Source organism: Neofelis nebulosa, chromosome 7, assembly GCF_028018385.1.
Source record: "Neofelis nebulosa isolate mNeoNeb1 chromosome 7, mNeoNeb1.pri, whole genome shotgun sequence".
Classification (NCBI taxonomy): Eukaryota; Metazoa; Chordata; class Mammalia; order Carnivora; family Felidae; genus Neofelis; species Neofelis nebulosa.
Genome location: NC_080788.1, coordinates 136,103,179 through 136,125,406, shown reverse-complemented (window position 1 = coordinate 136,125,406; position 22,228 = coordinate 136,103,179). Strand labels below are relative to the sequence as shown.

The following is a 22,228-nucleotide window of genomic DNA, read 5'->3' as shown; positions in this document are numbered from 1 at the left end:
ATGCCCTGTGGTCTAAGTGACTTTCCCCTCTTGCTTTCAGAAAACTCTAAGTAAACGAAGTACCTTCACTCAAATAGAATTCATTTCCATACTTTCCATCATGCTAGGCACTATGTTGGGAGCTTAAGATACAGATGTGAATAAGACCCAGTTCTGACTTTCAAGAAGCTCGTGGTTTAGTGGAGGGAGCTGGGCCATACACAGCTAACTATGTAATACAATATGAAGTGCTATAAAGCTAGATGTTCTTAGCACATGTTTGAGATTGAAAGTAGGCTTCATGTGCTATGTTGCTGAGGTGCCAAAAGAAAGCTCTGACGTTTCTCAGGAGGCGATATAAAATTTTGAGGAGTATAGCCACATGATCATTTTTGTGTCTTGGATGGTTCTGGAGGTTGTATTTAGCTTGCTGTCGAGGGGGAGAGACTGGAAGCCTGCAGACTAGTAATGAAGTTATTTCGATCATTCAGAGAAAAGACAGTGAAGCCTTGAAGTGTTTGAGGTGACATAAAGAAAGAGGAGAATTCGAAAGATTTCCAGAAGGAGAATTGTGTGAGAATAGGGAATTAGGGAAAGATTGTAGGGATGCTTGAGGTTTCTAGCCCAGGATACTAGAAAACAGTGATGCCCTTAACTGAGACAGCATTGGAAGAGGTTCAGGGACAAGGAGATCATGGACTGTGACACTGAGGGTGACAAGGAAGTCAGGGGCAGTGGGGCAGGAGTAGGCTCAGAGGCGACAAGGAGGAGGAGACTGTGGGAGGACACAATGGAGATTTTAAGATTTAAGAGCTGTGATTCCTAGACAGTGGAAAAGGGATGGTCTGCATTGGAGGAAAGACACCGTCCTTTCTTCCTCTCCTTTTTTTTAATGTTTATTTATTTGTTTTTTTTGAGAAGGAGAAAGAGAGAGACAGAGCATGAGTGGGGGAGGGGCAGAGAGAGAGGGAGACACAGAATCCGAAGCAGGCTCCAGGTTCCGAGCTGTCAGCACGGAGCCCCACGCGGGGCTCAAACTCATGAACTGTGAGATCATGACCTGAGCGAAGTCGGGCGCTCAACCGACTGAACCACCCAGGTCCCCCACCGTCCTTTGTTCTAACTGGCATCTTTTGCCCTTTTTGTCATCGCTTTAGGGGCACTGTTTCTAAGAACTTAGTTAATATTCAGAAAATTGAGTTTACTCCTAGGAAATCACGCACCCCCGGCAAACTGAAGCGGGGAAGAACTTTGGAAGGCGCACAGTGCTTTCGCCCAAGGCATCGCAGCAGTAGGCACTCCAGCACTTACAGGGTGGAATTGAATCATGGATGTTTCTGTACACCAGGAAAGCATCCTGCCCGGCTTAGACTGTGCTACGAACTTGTTTAATAAGACTCTAAAAATCACAGTACTATAGTAACCCGCAGGGTTGATCTTAGAGAAATATCCAGCGAGGAATTGTTGGCTTGATATTTGAACACTTAAATTCTCTCCTAGCCTCTCTTGAACAGCCTCTTAAACTCTGAGCAGGTTGCATGGATACAGAACGAAGCGCCCTGGGCCAGCAGCAGCATTGGCATTGCCTGGTTGCATGTTAGAAATGCAGAATCTACCAAACTGGAACCTGCATGTTAGCAAGGTCCTCTCTGACTCGTACGCACATCAAAGTATGTGAAGTGTCGGTCTGGTGTGGCCAGTTCCAGACGTGGTTTTGCACTGGAATCACATAGCTTACTTTAAACAGCTTTCCAAGCCTCAACCCCAGGCATTCTGATCGAGTCAGGTGATTCTCTTGGGTAGCTAGGTTTGGGAACTGCTGGCTTGCACAGGTTCAAAAGTCCTTCTCTGTTGATGGACAAATGGCACGAATTTTAGTCTGTGGAAATCTAGTTTGGGCGCCCTGTTTGTTTGGTTTACAGTCATGGTAATAACTAAAGCCTCATGCCCTTTAAAAAAAAAATACCACGTCTAGGCTGGTAGTAAGCAGTCTTGGCTCCTTACCGTCAGGACAGTTTGATGCATGGCACTCAAGAAGGAAGATATGTGTCATCCCTTCCTTGGTCCCTGCCCCCCACAACTGCAGTGACCATTCATACGTTGGCAAAAGCTGAATGGGCTTGGCCAATTCACTGCCCATTTTGAAAGCAGCTAAAGTCAGCTGATGTTTTCCAAGCACTCTGATGAAAATAATTACCCAAGACCAAACAATATGATCTCCATTAGTTGCATAGTTGGTTTTTTTTTTTTTTTCTGTAGAAGGTCAGAGCTAGAAGGGGCCTTCCAGAACTCTCCTCCCAGCTCTCACTTTATGGGTAGAAAAATAGAATCCACAGAGAAGTTGAAACCTGCCTTCTAGCTGGTTTCATCCAAGAGGAAAGGATTTTTTGTCGTTTAGAAAAACGGAGCACATATTTGTTGCCTAATTAGAGGTGCCATACGAGCAAGCTTTGTATTCTAAGCTTAATATCAAGCATTGGGAAAAGTGCTGTAAACAGAGAGATCTGGTTCCTAACTATTGCCCAGGACCCATAAGACACATGGAGTGCAGATGTCCTTGGATTTCAACAAGCGAGTTCTCAAACGCTGAGGTCTTTAATTAAGCAGGTGTTTGGGAAGTAGGTCCTGTGTAGCTTCCAGCCTTGGCTGGGCTTGTCTTGCTGAAAAATGGCACTGACCCAGCCCAGCAGCAGGCCTGAAACTGGCTTCAATCGGAGGCGTAGGAATGTGCCATTGTTATTTTCTTTCTTATCAAGCCCCATTAGCTTGAGCAAGGAAGGAACAAAAATGGGCTGGGAAAACATGTTGTTTCACTGGGTAAAAATTTACTACCCAGGAAATGATTTTGCCGTTTCCAAAAAAGGCCTTTGAAAAGGTGTAGTCTTCCAAACTCTTTTGGACGATTTCTCCCAGTGTCACCCAGTGAGAATGTTTCCTTTTGGCTGATGGCCGTTCTCACACAAGAACAGAGACATTCCTCTGTGGTTGTGTACACAGGTTCACAAGGATGACCCATTGCTTGTCCACAGTATTGGAGAACAGAAGACATGGAAAGAAGGAAGAGTCGTAGATGGTGTAGAGATTGGTCATAGTTAGCTGTGGAATTCAGCAAGACACAAATACCCCTAGGCTGCTGGACGTCTGCGATTATGGAGTCATAGATGGACCCACAGATGCCAAAGTGCAGAGGTGGAAGCTGAGACCCCATGAAGGAATGTACCCTACCTTTTTTCACTCTTGTCCCAATCGCCTGCCATGTGTCTACCAGGGAGAGGTCCCCGGCTCTGGCTATGGTTGAACCATTGGACTAATCATGTCTTACTGAGCCCTAGTGCTGTCATCTTGGTGTCTTTGGTGGATCCCAGAACAAAGCCTGTGGAGGCAGGAGCCATGCTTCCCCGCTATCTTTCACAGTTGTTAGAAATAGCGCCTCACTTAGGAAACTAAAATTTCCTGGGCACCTGCTATGTGCCAGCCAGTGGTGATAGGACCTGTGCACAAATACTGTATTTAGCAGAACACCTGAGGATGTGAGAGACTAATGAACTTGCTCAGTAATACTTAGTTATCAAGTGCAGGAGCCTGGATTTACATCCAGCTCTGCCTCCCCCCGAAGTTATTTTTTTTACCCATTAGCCCTTTCCGGGGAGGTCTCGGCCCTTCGGTCTTTTTTCCTCTTCGGCTTTAGTGCGGGCAGAATGGCTTAGGAAATGTTCTCCCCGTGGGCATGGATGAATCGTTGGGTTTTGTTTTGTTTTGTCTTCCAGTTTTTTAAAAGACCTTTAATTTCAATTAGAACACGTACTATGAACACAGTTTAAGTATTTTCCCTTTAACTTTTAGGAATAAATGTGGAAATGTAATAAATATACAACAATAATTAGCTGGCATACGTAGGCATATTATTTAATGTTTTTAATGTTTATTTACTTTTGAGAAAGAGTTGGGGTGGGGCGGGGAGACACAGAATCCCAAGCAGGCTCCAGGCTCCGAGCCGTCAGCACAGAGCCCGACGCGGGGCTCGAACCCACGAACTGTGAGATCATGGCCTGAGCTGAAGTCGGACGTTACTTAACTGACCGAGCCACCCAGATGCTCCCATATGCATAGTATTTGTACACAAACCGATTTATTACACAATTTATGGCAGTACATTTAGCCTGTTATGCCTGCCTTTAGATCTCTTTATATAATAACCTGCGAGTTAACACTAAGAGTTGTGGCTCCTCCTCCTGGTGTTTCTTGAGTCAGCCTGAAGGAGCGCATTCGTTTTGTCGTTTGGGTCGTCTGCCAGTGGTCTTCTGATGTCTTGAGGTCAGTTCCTCCATCCGCTTCCTCCATTCTACTTGGCAGACATCCTTTATTCACACTGTCTCAGCACACCTGCCCACGTGAAGCTGTCTGTCTGGCCGGGGACGTGGGACATAGTTGGCCATATGAAGTCCTCAGTGAGTGTCCCTAATATGCGGGCCTCTGTCCTAAGGCCTGGGAGCCCAGTCCAGCCTGCAGCCTCCTGAGAGGGGGTCAAGGGGGTGACTGACTTTGGTGACTTTCCCAAGTGAGCAGTTGTTTCAGATTGAGGATGTGTTCATTGAAGGCCACTCCGGGGATGTCGGAAGGAAGAGGCGACTGCTCGGACAAAGCTGCCCGGGTCAGCAGAGCTGTGCCACTCACTGCAGAGGGCAGTTGCTTCCCGGGCAGGTACAGTTCTGGGCTTCAAACTGCCGCCAGGTTCTGGAGAGGTGAGCGAGCTCTCTCCTCCAGTGGCTGGGGCGCAGGCTGCCTGGACAGTGGTGGACGTTGCCCCGCCTGGGGAGGGACGAGTCACGGTTGATCTGGTGGAATCCTCCTGGTGCCCAGGCAGCTGACCGGGCCACAGCTCCCAGGAGTGAGGCAGAGAGTGCACAGAGGCCTCTAAGCAGAGTCTCCTTCCGGGAACGACGGGGCTAGAGGGCTCTACTCAAGGCCAGCTCTCCCAAATAGCCTGGAGGTCTGGGAGGACACACACACACACACACACACACAGCCACAGCAGAAAAAAAGAATGAATGAGTGAATGAGTGTAAGATGGCTGAATGGACCCGGCGTTCTTTCTTAGGAGTCTCTTCCTGAATATCACACAGGAAAGGAAATAGCAGGCATGATTTGCATCCGCGGATAATGACACTTGACTCAGGTTGCTGTAACTTGTACTTTTCCACTGATGCAGAAAAGGAAGCTTTGCCAAAGAATGTCCTTGGAGTGGCTCAACGTATTTTTCCTTCTGTTATTTAAGTCAAATGTATTTAATGTAAGCAATTCAGCTGTGAGCTGGAATGTGTGATGAGTCTTTCAGCCTCGGGTGGAACCTCACAGCGAGAACATTCTAGTTTCTGCTCCACCAGGTATGTAAACCGATGGTGGTTTTCGGTGGGGTCGATCGCTGATTGCCTTTAAAGTCCACACACCGAAATGGTCTTATCGGCCGCTGGCTGGGGAAACTTGTCGGGGCTTAAAGGCATTGATGTTCATTATTCGTGTGTTCGTTCATTCATTCACCAGATAATTACCGAACATTTACTATGGACACGGCATTACACCAGGTATGTTCTGAGCGTATAAAGACAAGACACACCCTCCAAGAGCTCCAGGGATTTATAGGGTTCTCGAAAATACGTATGTATTGACAATCCACTCAGTGAGCGAGTGAAAGTTGAAAATACAGTTTTTCGAATGTACATCAACAGAAGTGGACCATCACGAAGTTAATTCTTTAACCCAGTAAAAGTGGTGGAGTTGCTTTTTTTTTTTTTCCTTTTTTTTTTTTGTTTTGTTTTGTTAAGACAATGAACTTTAAAGAGGTAGTTTCAGGCCAACATAGCTGCAGATGCCCGTGTGCGTGCCTGCGCATGCGCGCGCCTGTGCGCGGTCAGGTGCCGCATGCCCTTCTGAGCCGTCTGGTCCCCTGGCGAGTGTTCGGCTTCTCTCTGCGGGGAGTCTGGCGGCCCATTGTGTGCGTCGCTAGCCGCACAAACACAGAGTCTTGGGAACTTGCTACCACCAAGTCTAATGGCTCTTCTCCCCTTGGGTCTCGCTCACCCTTTAATCCCCTCAAGGCAGGAAAAAGAGCGCAGAATTCCTAAGGCGATGTTGTTCCCAGGGTACAATTGCCATCCATCACTCCTCACCAGAAAAATGTAAATATGCACTGGCCGATAGCGGCATTATTTATTATCATAGTCTTCGATACGGATTTGAGCAGGGGTGGCTGCTCGCCAAGCATTATTCGCTGGTTTCCCTGGGAGGCTTTGCTGGGTGGGCAGAGCTGGGGGTGGAAGGGAGGCCAAGGGCAGAGGCATGAGCTCCTGCAGCCAAGAACAGCTGGGTTTTTGCCACGGAGGCTGCACATCGTCAACGTGTTGGGGTGGAGTGGAGGCGGCCACCACCTTGGAACCAGGTTCTTGGAGGCCGTGGCGTTCAGCGGCCTGAAGCCTGAATCCACGTGATGCCCAGACACCTGGCGGGCTGGGGCAGGGTGGGGATTGAGTGGTGTCATTGGGGTTGACTTGTTGCAGGTGGGTGGTGGATTACGGTGGTGTCGCTTGACCCCAAGAAACTGTTGCTTACCTGGCAGAAGGTTTCACTGAGTCCGTCGTGCCCACTTTCCGTGCTTGTAGCCGGCAAAGCTCTGTCCTACACAAAGCCCTGTCCTCAAGGAATTCACACTTTGGGGCCCTAGGCGCCCCCCACAGTCTGCAGTCTGCAATGTCAACAGGCAGCCAGTTTTCCTCTCCCCAGCCCTTTTTCCTCTTCCAAGTCTGCCAGCTCCCTTCTGAACCTGCCTGGGCCTGGGTAGTGTGACCTCTGCCATAGCTGCATAGAGGGATTTGGAGTCAGGTGGGAAGGGAGCTGGGCTCAGCTCTTGGCTTGGTACTTATCTGCTCTATCAGTGCAGTTTCCCCATCTGTGAGATGGGCGTCATGAGGCCCCCTCATAGGGCGATGGTGAGAATCAATATGGTAGCATATGTGAGGTGTCATATCTGCACATAATACATGCAGACTACACACTCACACGACACATACAGACTACATTTGCCTTCTACGTATGTACATGACGTACACGCGTGACCCACGCTGACTACATGTGCACACGACATACGTAACATATGTATACCACATATGCACACCGCACGTGCTCGGTCAGTACCTTTTAATATTATTCCCAACCGTGCGTGGTCCCTTTGGAGGAGGCAGGGGAAGATGCGGATGAGCAGACCCCAAGTGCAGTAATAAGGGAAGCAAACGGAAGGTGCCCTGCGAAGGTACAGACAGGGAGGGGAGGTTGACCGAGGAGAGGGGTTGGTGCTGGGCCAGGCGGATCCAGGGCGCTCGGCGGATCCTGTGCCGGGAATGAACAGATGAATGTTTAGGGAAAGTGTCCTTCTCCAGATCCAAGTGAGAGTGTGGCGTCGGGAACGCTCCCTGCTAAAGTGCAGCGCGGGGACAAAGGGCAGGAGGATTTGTTGCAGTTACGACAGTTTTGAGTGCTGAGTGTGTACGTCGGAGGTCTTGAGGGATGTGACCGTGGATGTAGTTTGCTCTCTAGGCTCTGAAGCTCTCGATTAAGGAGAAGGGGCTGACTGTCCACTGCCAGATGGACAGCCATGGGCATGTAGCCATGCAGGGAACTCCAGTGCTGAGCCGAAGGCAGCAAGAGATCAGTCCCAGGAGCTCTGGAGCGGAGGGAAGGCCGGAAGCCTCCGTGAAGCTTCCTGAAGGTGCAGGAGCCCCAGGCCGAAGGATTTTCGTAGATAGATACAATCAAGTGGTTCCACTACTAGCTTCTTTTGACAGGAGATGTTTGTTTTTCTTCTGTTCTCAGAGGTGTTTCTCACGCAGGTACACAACAGACCCCTGTTTAACACATGCATGAATAAGCCCAAGACAAAATGTGTTTCTTTTTTCTTTATTGATTTAAAAAAAGGGGTTTTTTTTAGTGTTTATTTATTTTTCAGAGAGATAGAGAGAGAGACAGAGTATAAGCGGGGGAGGAGCAGAGAGAGAGGGAAACACAGAAGCGGAAGCAGGCTCCAGGCTCTGAACTGTCAGCACAGAGTCCAGCGTGGGGCTCAAACTCACATACCCTGAGTTCATGCCCTGAGCTGAAGTCAGCTGCTCAACCGAAAAATAAAATAAATGTTTTGTTTATTTTTGAGAGAGTGCAAGTGGGGAGGGGTGGGGAGAGGGGGACAGAGGATCGGAAATGGGCTGTGCACGGACAGGCTGACAGCAGCAAGCCCGATGTGGGGCTTGAAGTCACAAACGGCGAGATCATGACCTGAGCCAAAGTTGGATGCTCAACGGAATGAGCCACCCAGGTGCCCCAGACAAAATGTGTTTCCAAATCAAGTAATGGTTATTATCAAGGTGACCTGCTTTCAGAAAGTGATGGGACAGGATGTCAGAAGAGTCCCCAAGGATGTGTGGTCTCTTCTTGGCTATTTTCTTTCATGGATGTCTGGGGAGAAGACTAGGTCTACTCCCTCCAAAAGGGTCAGTGTCTCCTAATGGTATCCATCAGGGAGGTGCATCCTTTCCTTGGATGTAACTCATGGACATTATCACCTTCTTCCCAGAAGGACAAGCAAGCAGCTGGCAACTCTGGTGGCTCCAGAGCTCTGGATAAACGTAGCTGACATTCTTTGGAATATGTCTGTGTTACAGATGTGGACGAGTGTGCAACGGATTCTCACCAGTGCAATCCTACCCAGATTTGCATCAACACCGAAGGAGGGTATACCTGCTCCTGCACCGATGGCTATTGGCTTCTGGAAGGCCAGTGCTTAGGTAACAGCTCTCTGGGGCTCACAGAGACTCTTGGAAGTGAATGGTTGCCAGGGGTACTGTGAAATGAGGGCCTAACTGGGTGGTCCACGGACAGTGGGATTTTCTTGGGGCGGGAGAGGTAGAAGGCTATTCAGCTCGCGTGTAGCACTGCCCGTTCAAACCAGTTGTGATCATCGTGGTCAAATGCCATTATCAGAGTTTTTGACTGTAATGTTTAAGGGCTCGTATTCATTTTACCTAGACCTGCCTCCTGCCTTCAGGAAGTTTGTGGAAGTGAGGGTTATTCTATTTTAGTTAGAAATCCTGCTAAGGGAAGGGAACACTTCTTAGTCACAGAAATGTTCCAGGTCTCAAATGTGGCTCGGTAGATTCTAACACCCCCTCCCAATACCCACCCCACGAGTTGTGGTCTTTTTACTCTTAAGGACTCAGTCGTCACCAATTGAGAATTTTGTCCCTTGCCATTGGCATCTGCTCTATGATCTCTCTGTTTATTTTTACTGGAGGGTGATTTTCTTTTCTTCCGCTCTGGTTTTTTGGTTTAGCCAAGTGAATGAATTCATAGCAATCTCTAGCTGTCACTTCGATTTCTATTTCTAGGGTGTGATTTCTATGCTGTGTTTTCTTGGAAAAGCCCTACCAGTTTAAGTTCTCTAAGACACTGTTCTGTTGCCCAAAAGTCAGTCCTGGAGGAGCTGAGAAGCAAATCCAAACAACATCATGGAAACAAAAAAAAAAGAAGAGGGTTCTTTTTTTCCAAGACTCTCTTGATTAAGACTTGAGTGTTGGTCTGCTCTAGAGCTCTGCAGCATCTTTGGGGCCGATAAGCCAGACTGGACTTGGCTTGTTCTCTTTTCCAGCCATGCGCCAAAACGCTGGCAGCACATGGCATTGGTGAATATGAGGGTCGCTGTGCGTTTTAACCAACCTCAGCTATTCTGGAAAATTTGATGCCACTGATTTGAACATAAGCAGATCAGTGTGAGTGAGTTATTTGTACAGGAACTTAATATGTCGACTCTCAGAGCTGGAAGGGATGTTAGATATTATGTCATCCAACTTTTATAGAGTTGGAAACTGAGACTCAAAGAGGGGGAACGTTTTGAACAAGGCGAGCTGGGTCTAAAATCTGGCTCCTCTCAGGCCAGTTTTTTCCGTCACAAGGGGGCGCTGGAGAGGCCCAGGTGATGGGAACACAAGCCCCGTCCTAGAGCCCTTAGGGCCAGGTAACTGGGACATTTACCTCCTTGGGAGGGCTGTTCTCTTCCACCAGGGCCTGGAGCTTAGGGAGACATGCTCCTGGGGGCCTAACGTGGTGCCACATGTGCAACCCGCTCACACTTCACATCTGAAGTGAAGGCCTTTCCTAATTGTGGTTGACCTCATGCCTCCTCCTGGCCAAATTCTTTCTCTTTCCAAACCCAAGTTCCACAGTCATATACCACCCATTCTGTGCACCTTTGGAGACATTGCTTTTGCAGAAAAATGAGGGGCTGGGGGCTGCCTTTCCTCCAAGGTACCCCTGGGCAGAGGATGCCCTCCCCACTCCCTAACCCCCACCACTGCCTCCCTGGCCTTGGCGGCGTGTCCCAGTGCACCCTGGGAAAGTTGGGCCCAGCAACTGCACAAGTCAGTGTGCTTTCCAAGCAGGATCTGCAGCGCTCTCCATGGGCAGTGGGGTGGGCCAGGTTAGAAGTAGCTGCGACTCAGAGATGACTCAATCACAAGGGCAGGGCACAGGCTCTGAGGCGGGCTGAACAACTGAACAATAGGTAAGATGGAGGTGGGGTCCTTTCTGGCAGTAGGTGGTAGAAACCAGGTACGGAGACAGATTCTGGGCTGGTCTCCAGAGCCCCGGATGGACAATGGTTCCAAAGGAACCGGGGTCCCAGGAGAGAACATTTGGGGGAGGTGGGGGTAAGTAAGGACCAGTTACGGCTACAGTCAGATCAGCTGGTCCCAGCAGGTATTATATAGGTGGGGACTTGGTTTCCACCTATAGGCTTCTTTCAAGGCGTCCCATCTCACAGGAGGGAATTCTCTTGCCCATCAGCCCATTAACTTGGAGTATTGGGAAGTGCTTTCCCAATGACGTCAGGCTCCCCATTGACTGGTACATGTCAGCAGGGAGGGCATACTGCCCAGCTCTGCTAAAAGGATCCGTTCACCCACAGAGCCGCTTGCTCAGGAAAGGCCAGCCATGGCTCGGAAGGGGCATGTTTATCCAGAGTTTTATGTCTGCTCTGGTGCAAGGAGGAGATCCAAGGCGAATTCTGGCATCCTCGTGTTACTGGATCCATAGGTCTCTAGACGGCCCTGCTGCCCTGCCTTTCCTGGCCTATACTCACTCTTGTTCCTGAGAGGGAGACAGAGTCATTGCGGTTTTTTTTTTTAAGTTTATTTATTTACTTGGCAGGTGGGCGAGAACGTGAGTAGGGGAGGGGCAGAGAGAGAGAATCCCAACTAGGCTCCATGCTGTCGGCTCGGAGGCCGATGTGGGGCTCGAACTCACGAACCATGAGATCGTGACCTCAGCCGCTATCAAGGGTCAGACGCTTAACTGACTGAGCCACCCAGGCACACCGAGACAGATTTATTGTTAATAGAGCTGGCACACAGCCTATGGGAGCAAGGCTATGGATTCCTCTTACACTTGAAGCCAACTTGTCTCTTCCCAGGGCAGTGGGAGGTTTCTATAGAATCCTAGATTTGATTCTCCACGTTGGATACATTTTAGCATTGAATGTTGGAGTTGGATAAAAATCTCGGAGCTTGCCTTGCCCCACATCCCAGCCTAAGCAGATATTTCTTCTATAGCTTTTCGGGTTCAGGTGTTCATGGGACTGAGATGGGGCAGGAAAGGTTAGAAAGGTAGATTGAGCCTTAGCCCCGGAGGTTATCACCAACCCCAACACTCAGTCGGTCGGTACTGTCTTCTCTTTACTTCCCCTTCCCTTCCCTTGGCGGTCCTGCTCCAGGAGAGATGGGCCATAATGATGCCAATGGTGATGCCGGGTGTGGCACTGGTGATTGAGGAGAGATGTCTCACCTTGCTAGCGTTTCTCCTTCCAGACATTGATGAATGTCGCTATGGCTACTGCCAGCAACTGTGTGCGAACGTTCCTGGATCCTATTCCTGCACCTGCAACCCCGGTTTTACCCTCAATGAGGATGGAAGGTCTTGCCAAGGTAAGTGATGCAGATGATAACTTGCACACGATGCAAAGCACTAGACGCTGTCTTCTTCGGAATCTGACAGTTTACGTGGTTGGCGCACATTCCTACTTGGTGTCACCGTGTGCCCCTCCCAGGTGCTTACAGAAACCTGAGATCCGAACGGAGGTTATGGGAAATATCTCAAAAAGTGCTCTGAGTATGGCTGAGATGAGAACCACGGTCATCCATCAGTTGGGGCTTGTGCTTTCATGGATTTGCTTCTCTCTGTGCGTCTACTTCCCGGAAGTTGGCCTGCCAGCTTTCCAGGCTAATCAGAAATGTTCACGCGTGTCGGTGGCCTGAGTTCAGTTCCTGATGCGCAAGAGGAGTGGTCAGAAAGGGCATCTGACCTCCGATGCACTCCCATATAGACTCTGTGCAGGGCTTTCACAGGCAATTTTCATGCCTCTCCCTCCAATGTTGCCTACAGCCTACGCTGGGAGGGCCTGCTCCTTAGCAGAGAGTCCAGGGGGGATGATGATTTCCTCCTCCGATGCAGTGTTTCGCACAAAACCGGAATGAAACAAAGGCATTTTCTGGGTTTTATAGGATCCCTTCAAATACTGATAAGAAAAACAAGCTGCATGCCTACTGCAGTTTCTTCTGCTCAGGAAGTGACTGGGGGCCCAAGGCCCAAGGAATTAGCGCAAGTCCTGCCCGGCCCCCGGCCCCGCCCCGGCCCCCACCCAGGCCTCCGGTCCCTGGCAGCTGCCCCTCCATCCAGGGTGGAGGCGGTGCCGGGGCCTCAGAATGAGGTCTTTGTTTGGAACCCGCCACCAGGTTTTGCAGGGCCCATGTCCTTGTCACACCATTTGAGGTCTGGCGGGCAGGCTCCTGGCCAGCTAGTCGGGGGAATATCATGTTTCCATTCATTTAATCATATCTAAATCATTGAGTAAACAGGAAGGCCTCAGCGCTTAAAGGGTCTGATCCTGGATTCTTTGTAAGCCTTTCTCTCCAGAACTGGTTCTGCTAATTGTTCCAAGAAGTCTCGGCTGTGTTCCTCTTGTCAGGGGAGGTAATTTTCTCCCGATAGAACAGGGGCCCTTCTCTCCCACCGGAGCAGGGAGCAGGCCGCCTGGCTCCCTTGCCGCTGCGACGAGTGACATAAGGCAGCCGCGGGCTTCTCCGTGCCCAGACCGGGGGGTGGTAGCGCCCGCCCAGGTTTCCCCAGAGACTGGCAAGGTGCATCAGCATCTCGTAAGGAACAGCCGTGCTCAGCAGAGCCAAAAGGGCCTCTCAGGGACAGGCCTGTGACAAGGAGCAGATAATACACCTGGCACGTGCCAGGTGCCGTGGTGCGGAAAAGCCTGGACACGGGCACCCAGCCCCCGGGATATTGCATCAGCAGGGGCCACGGGTGTACAGGATGTTACCTACGCCATTGAGCTCTTGTCCTGACGCCTCATGCAAGGAAGGCTGCTGTGCGCTCTTCAAAGCAGTGACGCCTCTGTTAACCTCACTGAACCCCAGCAATAGCCTTAGGGGACGGGTTTGGCAGGTGTGTGTGGCCATGCCTTGCAGATGAGGAAGTCGAAGCTCAAAAACGTGAAGCCACTTGGCCGAAGTCACGCAGCCAGGTGGTGGCAGAGTTGAGAGAACCGAGGCTTCAGCCTTCCCCGTCCAGCGAGTCAGAGTGGGGTGTGGCCTGCTCCACGTGATTCACAGAGGCACTTGTGCATGTGTGGATCCTGGGGGCTGGCAGGCAAGTGCAGCCGGGGCCCAGGGGGCGGCGTCCTGTGGGCCCTGTTGCTCTGCAGAGGCAGCTGAGAGCTGCAGGAGGACAAGACCCGAGCTCACTCGTATTGGCGTGGTCAACGAGTGGCCGGGAGCCAAGGACACCGGCCCTAATACTCGGCGGTGCCGTCCTGCCTGGACTTGACTCAAAGACTCACTGCCATGGTGTTTCCAGGCTGCCAGGGCACAGAGCCTCCAAGCTCTGTTGGGGAGAATGGTACCTTGTGGACCCTCCCTGCAGAGCCCTGTTTTTCCCCCTCTGAAAGCTCTGAGGATACCAGGAAGCAGGCGCTGTGTGGGCATGGGATTAGCCCTCCCTGTTAAGAAAAGCTTTTCAAGCTGCTGCCGATGAAGGCTTTTCACTCTGAAAACACTCACATCTCTATTCAGAGCCTTGAGAGGTTTACCTGGACTTTGAAGGGGATAGAAATGCTCTCAGCTGGAACTTTGGTCATTGGCATATCGGGCTTGGGAGACGGTGTGCTTAAACCAAGTCAGCCAGTGCCAGTGCAGAAAAGGGCTCCTTCCTGCCCCTCCCCTCACCCCGATGAGTTGTGCAGAATAGTTTGTTGATATCATGGAAAGCCCTCTGACTCAGGTCCACAGCTCCAGCTGTGCTCCTGTTAGCTTGGGAACTTGGGCGCATCTCCCAACCTTAAAACAACCTTAAAATTGTTGATGTATAATTGGTGTACAATAACCTGCGCTATTAAAGGTTCGTTATTCCATTACTTTTGATGTATGTATCCCCCCGTGCAGCCATCACCACGCTCAAGGTGATGAAATACTCTATTATGTAAAAGTTTCCTCGTGCTCCTTTGTGGTCCCTTCCTTAACCCCCTGAAGCTGTAACATGGGGCAGTGGCCCCAAAGCTGGGTTGTTGTAGGGATTCAGTAAGTGTGAGATCTGAGGACCCCGCCTCTAGGTAACTTACTACCTCCCAAATGCCCCATCTCCAAATATAGTCGCATTGGGGGTTAGGGATTCAACCTATGAATTTTGGGGAGGGACATAATAAGGTCCATAGCAATCACAGAGTTATTAGAGTTGGCATGGTTACTTACCTGTTTACTGAAAAGTTTAGAGTCAGTAGTGAGAGAAGAGGGAATCGGTGATATAATGCAGGAGCTGAGAGGGCAAAGCAGATATTGCCTGGAAATTCCTGTGGGTGAGCCTTGGGGAGTAGACTGACTAGGAGGGGTGTGTGTGTACATGCATATGCATGGATATGGCGTATGTACAAGTTGTTTGTGCCCTTCCCAACTTGTGAGCAAGGAGGGGCATGTGGATGGAGACCCTGGTCCTTCGGCGAAAGCTCTGGGGTCTGAGCTCTGGATGTGAGAGATCTTGGGTGGAGACACTTGGCCCCTGTGAATCTGGTCTCCCAGCGCCGGTGGATTTTGTTGCGAGTGCATCTTCTGCCTGGTCACTGGGGATGTTCTGTCGTGGGAATGCTCAGTGACGTGCTTTCCTTTTTCCGTAGATGTGAACGAGTGTGCAACTGAGAACCCATGCGTGCAAACTTGTGTCAACACCTATGGCTCTTTTATCTGCCGCTGTGACCCAGGATATGAGCTTGAGGATGACGGTGTTCATTGCAGTGGTAATGGGCTTGGGCGTTTGGAGACCTCCGTCTGTATTAGGGGTCCAGGGGTGGGGGGGGGGGCCAGAGGACAAGGGCTTCCTTTACAGGTGTTTCCTCTCAGTTCACAGACACATACCCAGTTTGGGGACATTTCTTAGTGCGGTGGGGTCACAACCACACAAAGCAGAGATGAGTCCCTTCCCGAAAGGCGGAGTAGAGTCCGCTCCCTTATCATTTGACCCCTAATGCAAAATCTGACGGAGCTGCCTTTTAGGGTCTGACATGGGGTTGAAGAGGGAAAAGAGTGACCCAATGTTGTGTGTTGGTTTGAAGTATCTATCCCTACCCAGCACTGACAAGTCCTGGGGATCGCATACATCGTACTTGTAGAGTGAAGTGACTTGGAATAATAGCATATCTCCCAGGGTTGGGTTGGCAGGGGCACTGAGTGGAATGAGATCACATACGTAAGTGAAAATGCTTTGCGAACTTCTAAGATCTCTACAAATAGCGAATCGGTTCCTAGCTCCAGGCCTGGCACACAGCATGCATACAATCAAGAGTCCTCAAATCAATGAATGAATGATTGAATTTGAATGAATTAATTCTTAACAATTTGTGAGAACTTAGATGTGGTGACTTCGCTGACCTTTTACAAATTCCTTCCAAGACCCAGAAGCTACGATTCTCTGCCAGGGCTTTCTTGCGGACTCCATTACAATTTTCTTACTAAAACTTGTGACAAGAAAGTTGTAAACTCTTGCAAACTCCTTGAGAACAGGGATGACATTTTACTCCTATAAATCCATGTAGCATCCTGCACGGAGCCACGTATGTGCTCTTTCTTTCTTTCGTTCTTCCTTCTTTTTCTTCTTTCCTTGTCTTTTGGTAAATACTGGATTAAAGTAAACTCCATTGCATCGACTTTTGGCATCATGAGCCGTTGTGAATTAGCACGGCTCAAATTAACGCTGCTTCGCCGTATTCTTCAAAATAAGCGAACCATACCCTAGGGCGTGAAAATCTTTTTGTCCCACTGAATGGAAAGTTTCCTAATCCCGGGTTTCATTGTGACAGGAACTGACCCAGGTCATGAATGGGACTTGTGTGGTAGCCTCACTGAGGCCCGGGGTGTTCTAGGGACAGAGTACTCTGAACAAACGAGCAACCTCTCCCTGGGGCCCGGAAAGCCAGAGCCGTGAGGAGGCAGTTACAGAGAGCCTCAGACGGATTAAATGTCAGTCCCAGAAACTAATAAGATACCTTCAGGCATGAAAGGCTACTTTCTTCCTAGATTTCAGTTCCTCCTATGGCACTCCTTGGGGGAATCTGGGCCAGGGGACTAAGAGGGAGAAAGTTTAGCATCATGAGATGGGATTAGTTGTTTCTCCAAAAGTACCTGCACATCCACAGGTGTATACTGACCATCTCTGGAGGGGGTTTAGTAGAGCGACTGGAGCCAGATGGAGCTGGTTTCAAATTCTAGCTCTGCTGTTTAGTGCTTTCCTTGGCCACGTCCCTCATGTGGTCCTAAAGATTAAAAAGGCTGGCGTCGAGGCACCTGGGTGGCTCAGTCCATTTCAGCATCCGACTTCAGCTCAGGTCATGATCTCATGGTTTGTGAGTTCGAGCCCCACACCAGGCTCTCTGCTGTCAGCACAGAGCCTGCTTCAGATCCTCTGTCCTCCTTGCTCTCTGGCCCTCTCCCACTGGTTCTCTTTCTCTTTCTCTCTCTCTCAATATAAATACATAAACTTAAAAAAAACTGGTGTGCCTAAGCATCGTTCCATATTAATTTATTTTCTCTGTCAGTGTAAGAGACTTCTGGCTTTTCAGAGAGTTTACATCCTCGGTGGTTTGGCAGGGATTTTCAGTTGACTCATTTTACCCTAAATGGCCGTCTTCTCCTCCACACTCACCATGAAGTGCCCACTTTCCTAAGAGAGTGACTCCTGGCCACCTCAGGCTTTAATGTTGGCTCGGGATAACAGTGGGACACAGGGAGTTTGTTTTCTGTCCCTTCCTACTTACCCTCTTTCTTTCTTTCTTTCTTTCTTTCTTTCTTTCTTTCTTTCTTTCTTTCTTTCTTTCTTTCTTTCCTTCTTCCTCCCTCCCTCCCTCCCTCCCTCCCTCCCTCCCTCCCTCCTTCCTTCCTTCCTTCCTTCTTTCCTTCCTTCCTTCTCATTTCCCCCCAGGAACTGTGACTCCCGGTGCTGTCACAGCTAGTGTGGCCCCTCTGTACAGCACCAGCCCTTTCCTGGCTGTGTCCCTTATCTCTTGGGGACTTGCTAAACTGAGCTAATCCTGGAAACCGTGGCGGGTTCGCATGAGTGAAAAATGGCCTCAAGGGTGCTCCTGGCCAGAAACCAGGCTTGGACTTCAGCTTTTTTGGTGGAGATTGGAGCCACAGCCCTAGTAAAGTCTGGGGATTGCAGACCCCAAGATAAACTGAGTGGGCCTATTAGGGACCCTCCCTAGCCAACAGGAGGTGGGGGCACGTGCTGCCCTCTCCATCTGCCCTGGGGCCAGTCCTGCTCAGGGGAGGCCCCCAACCTTAGGACCCCTCAAATCCACCGATTTTAAGTCCTGAGCGGGATCGCTCAGGGAGACACCACAGCACGGTGTTGACCAGTGTAGGAGCCGGAGGCTGGCTGGCTGGCCAGCTTCATGTCCGAGATTTACTGCTTCCTCCTTATGTGTAAGTTGTTACCTAACTCGTTAGTCAAGTTACCTGACTTCGGTAAGCCTCCATTTTTCCTCTGTACAATGTAGCTAATAATAACACTTCCTTCGTAGGGCTGAGGTGAGGATTAAATAAGATGAGGCATGGGGCACCGGCTGGCTCGGTCTGCGGGGCGTGCGACTCTTGATCTTTGGGTTGTGAGTTCAAGCCCCACGTTGGGTGTAGACATTACTTAAAAGTAAAATCTTAAAAAAAAAAAAATAGTAAGATGAGACATGGGAAGGATTTAAGCCAGCACTTGGTGCATAGCAAGCGCTTGACAGCTTCAGGCTTTACTCCCGCCTCTCCCAGAGGTATGAGCAGAATCTACTGTCTGTTGTGATGGGCTGGGGCCCGAGGCCTGGGACCCTACGAGGTCCCCGGGGGAGCAGGGGTGGGGTGGGCTGGGGCGGGGCGGACAGAAGCACGTCCTACCTCATGAGCGTGCTTTAACTTTCCACATGCACATCCGGTTCTGCCGGCTCCCAGCCCACTGCCCGGAGACCCCTGGGAGAGCTGGGAAAGAGTTGTTCCTCCTGCGACGTGAGAGGCTTAGGCGACACCAGGATTATCCCGAGGTGGGGAAGCCGCCTCGTTTGCCCGGACACCGTCCCTGGGTCGTTCCGGCCACCGGCGGTCTGTGAGCGAGAGAGCAATCCGAGGACATGTCACATGGGGAAGCTGGTGAAAGCAAGTTTTCGGGAAACAATAAATGAAAGGAAAACATGTTTTCTTTGGCGCGCTCGACGAACGAGGCTCAGATGGGGCTCTGCTGCCAAACTCCGTGTGTGAGGAGGGCTGGCCCTTCTGAGACGCCCTCTTCTGCATGAGCTGCCCCGGCCTACGTGTTCGATGGCTGCTCCTCCGTGTCGCCACCTCTCTGCAGCCCGGGAGTGGCCCAGCTCCAGGTTCCCACGTGCCGACCACCTCCTGAGGCAGGCGGGCCAGCCAGGGGCGATACGCTGGCCCACCCCGCGCCCCTCCAGAGCTTTCTCTTTCAAGGAGGTCTTTGAACACAATGAACTTTCGCCGTAACGCGCATCCCCCGGCCTCCCGGATGCGTCCCTTTGAGTTGGGATTTTCGGAAGCATATTGCTTCTCAACTTCGGGGTGATTAGAGGGCGATCAGCGCTGGTAAGGTTGCCCTTGCAGAAGGCTGGGGGCCAGGGAATGTGGGCTTTTGGGGGCTCTGGGGGAAGAGCTCTGCCGGTAGAAAACTCCGATGGGCAAAAGAATCCCCCCTTCAGAAGTGAAAGTTACATGTACCCGTTGGGCAAAATGAGTCGGTAGTGAGTAGATAACGTAGCTGAGCCAGAGGGAGGAGTGATGGAAGCTTGATGGAGACAGATTTCAGCTCCCTGGGGGAAAGAATCTTCTAGCAGCTAGAGCTGTCCAGTTGTTGGTAGGCTTCCTCAGTAGGTAGTGAGCTCCCTGTCACCTGAGTGTTCGAGAAGTAAAACGGCAACCTGGTAGCCACAAAGCTGTCATGTGCATCAGGAGTGTGTGGGGGTCGGAGGAGATAACCGCTAAGCTCCCACGCCCAGGTGGTCTAATTATAAACAGCAGGTGTGACTTGTCGCCCCCAGACATGGACGAATGCAGCTTCTCTGAGTTCCTCTGCCAGCATGAGTGTGTGAATCAGCCCGGCACGTACTTCTGCTCCTGTCCCCCCGGTTACATTCTGTTGGATGACAACCGGAGTTGCCAGGGTAAGGCTGTCCAGGGGGACCTGGCTGGGGGAGGTGTCAGGTGGGGCTGGCTCAAGGGGTCACCTGGAGGTCTTCACCTAGGGGTGGTGGCAGGGATGAGGGCAGGAGTAGGTTCCGGTGGCTCCCAGAGTGGCAGGCTGTGGCCAGGCTGTGTGGCTCCCCCCACCCCCGGGCAGATCTCTGCATCCCCAAGACTCCTTGTGGCCTGGCCCCCTTCACGGACCATGGTCCAGCCCTTCTCGTGGGCCCTGGAGGGCAGCCCAGTTAGTGTTTCTCTACTGATTTCCTAGAAAATGGATGGCAGGGGAACTTCACACATCAGACTGCTGTGTCCCCCAAAGGGTCAGGACCCCCAGATGGTGAAGGGGTAGGTCTTACTCTTCAGATTGGCCACTTGGACTGATTCCCAGCCTCATGGTCACCCAGTGGGGCCAATGGAGAGGCTGGTGGCTGAGCCGTTGACCCATTTCAGCTCCTTGAATCTACCTTACTGGAACACCAGGCAAGAATTCTCCATAGCCAGGGCTGGGCAAGAGAAATATAAAGTCAGCTACAAAGAGGAGCCATACAGCAATAGAAAATAGGAAAAACTACTTTTAAGAATGTATTTTATTTAAGGCAATACATCTACAATATTATCATTCCAACACGAACTCTATGTAACAACTTTTGAAGAGATATCACTTTCTTTTTTGTACTGCGTTGTCAAAACCGGTGTGTATTTTCCACTTCCAGCACGTCTCAGTTCGGACTAGCCACCTTTCAAGGGCCCAGTAGCCACACAGTGGCCAGTCGCTATCGTGGTGGACAGTGCAGTTCTCTAGTAAAGACCCAGGCCGCCCCACCCCCGACACCTGGCCAGGAGCCCAGCGCCTTGGAAGCACTGTCCTGCTTCAGCCCCTTGTCTACCCTTCATTTCAGATATCAACGAGTGCGAGCACAGAAACCACACGTGTAACCTGCAGCAAACTTGCTACAATCTGCAAGGGGGCTTCAAGTGCATTGACCCCATCCGCTGTGAGGAGCCTTATCTTCGGATCAGCGATAAGTAAGTCATTTGGGAAATGGGAATGTGATGAGGGGTCTGGTTCAGCTGCCTGTGTGGTGGGAAAGGAGGGTGCCCCTGCCAGGGAGTCAGGATACTTAGCCTCTTGCCTGCTGGACACACACGGACACACACACGCCTTCTGTCCTTCTCTCTTCCTTTTTTTTTTTTTTTTTTCTATTTTTTTAAAGAAAGAGAGACAGAGCGTGAGCAGGGGAGGGGCAGAGAGAGAGGGAGACCCAGAATCCGAAGCAGGCTCCAGGCTCCCGGCTGTCAGCACGGAGCCCGACGCGGGGCTGGAACTCATGAGCCATGAGACCATGACCTCAGCCGACTGAGCCACCCAGGCGCCCGGGGCCCTCCTCTCATTCAGTCACACAGTTTCCCCCCTGAACAACACCCACTCCTTGCGCTGGAGACAAAGGGATGCATCAGACACACCTGCCGTGGCCTCTAGGAATACAGCATCTAAGAGCAATTCGTGGCTTACCCGTGCGCTTCCTGCTCTGAACAAAAACTGGACAAAGAGGACGAAGCAGGGGCAGGCGGGTCCGTTACGGACAGTTCGGCTTGTTGCTCAGAGCCGTGCTTCTAGCAACCCTTTGGTGTCTGGTTCCAGGGTCCTACGTGGCGGAGCAAAGTGTCCACTCTCTCTGGTTCTCTCTGGGGTCCTCCAGGCCGTGCTTGTCTGGAGCCAGGGAGTCGACGGCTTCAATGACAGCACTGAGCTCGTGTTGCCCGTGAGGTCCCTGGCGTGCCGCTGCAAGCTGCCTGCCTCCAGGACCCATTTCGGCTGACTCCAGCCACCCCCTTCCAGCTCATTTCCTCGTTCATGGTCCTGTGCTCCTGCCAACCTGAGCAGGACTCGCCCTCACCTTTACCCACACCCTGGAACGTCCAGCCTCCCGCCTCTCACGCACTCATTTTCTGCCATATGGAAGGCATTTCTTCCACCGCCACATGGACAGATCCTCCCCATCTTCCAGATCTCAGCTCCAGTGCCATCTCCCCCAGCTGTCTGTGATCCTCCTCAGCTGCCAGCCGTGACGCCCTCCTCCGGGCTTCTTCATTTAGGAGGCAGTTCTTTTCTGTGTGACACGTGACGTTTTCAGGGGCCATTCGGGCACCCGGGACAGTTTGACTTGGCTATTTGGATCAGCCTTCAGAAAGCCAAACTTTACAAATGATTTTTAGACACCCCTTTATCAAACGTTAGACGAGCTCCTATCACGTGGCAAACAGTACCAGGCATGATGGTTTTGCTCTTATGCTAGCGGAGGAGAAAGGCATTCAACCGGTGTCGCATAAATGAATGCATAATCGTAGATTGGGATGGGTGCTGTCAGCAGGAGGAACGGGAATTTATAAAAGGAACATTAGGGCTGGAGCTGGTCTAGACTGGGGAG

General features: G+C 51.0%; 1 protein-coding gene across 5 annotated transcripts in view; it reads left to right on the top strand.

Moving 5' to 3' along the window:
• Positions 1-22,228, top strand: part of FBLN5 (fibulin 5) — an 80,675-nt gene that overhangs the window by 47,536 nt on the left and 10,911 nt on the right. For all 5 annotated transcript variants that reach the window (XM_058740050.1, XM_058740053.1, XM_058740049.1 and 2 more), the window contains 5 exons: positions 8,685-8,807; positions 11,880-11,996; positions 15,245-15,364; positions 19,655-19,777; positions 20,699-20,825. In XM_058740050.1, the coding sequence (XP_058596033.1) occupies positions 8,685-8,807; positions 11,880-11,996; positions 15,245-15,364; positions 19,655-19,777; positions 20,699-20,825 (610 nt within the window). The remainder of the gene's footprint in view (positions 1-8,684; positions 8,808-11,879; positions 11,997-15,244; positions 15,365-19,654; positions 19,778-20,698; positions 20,826-22,228) is intronic.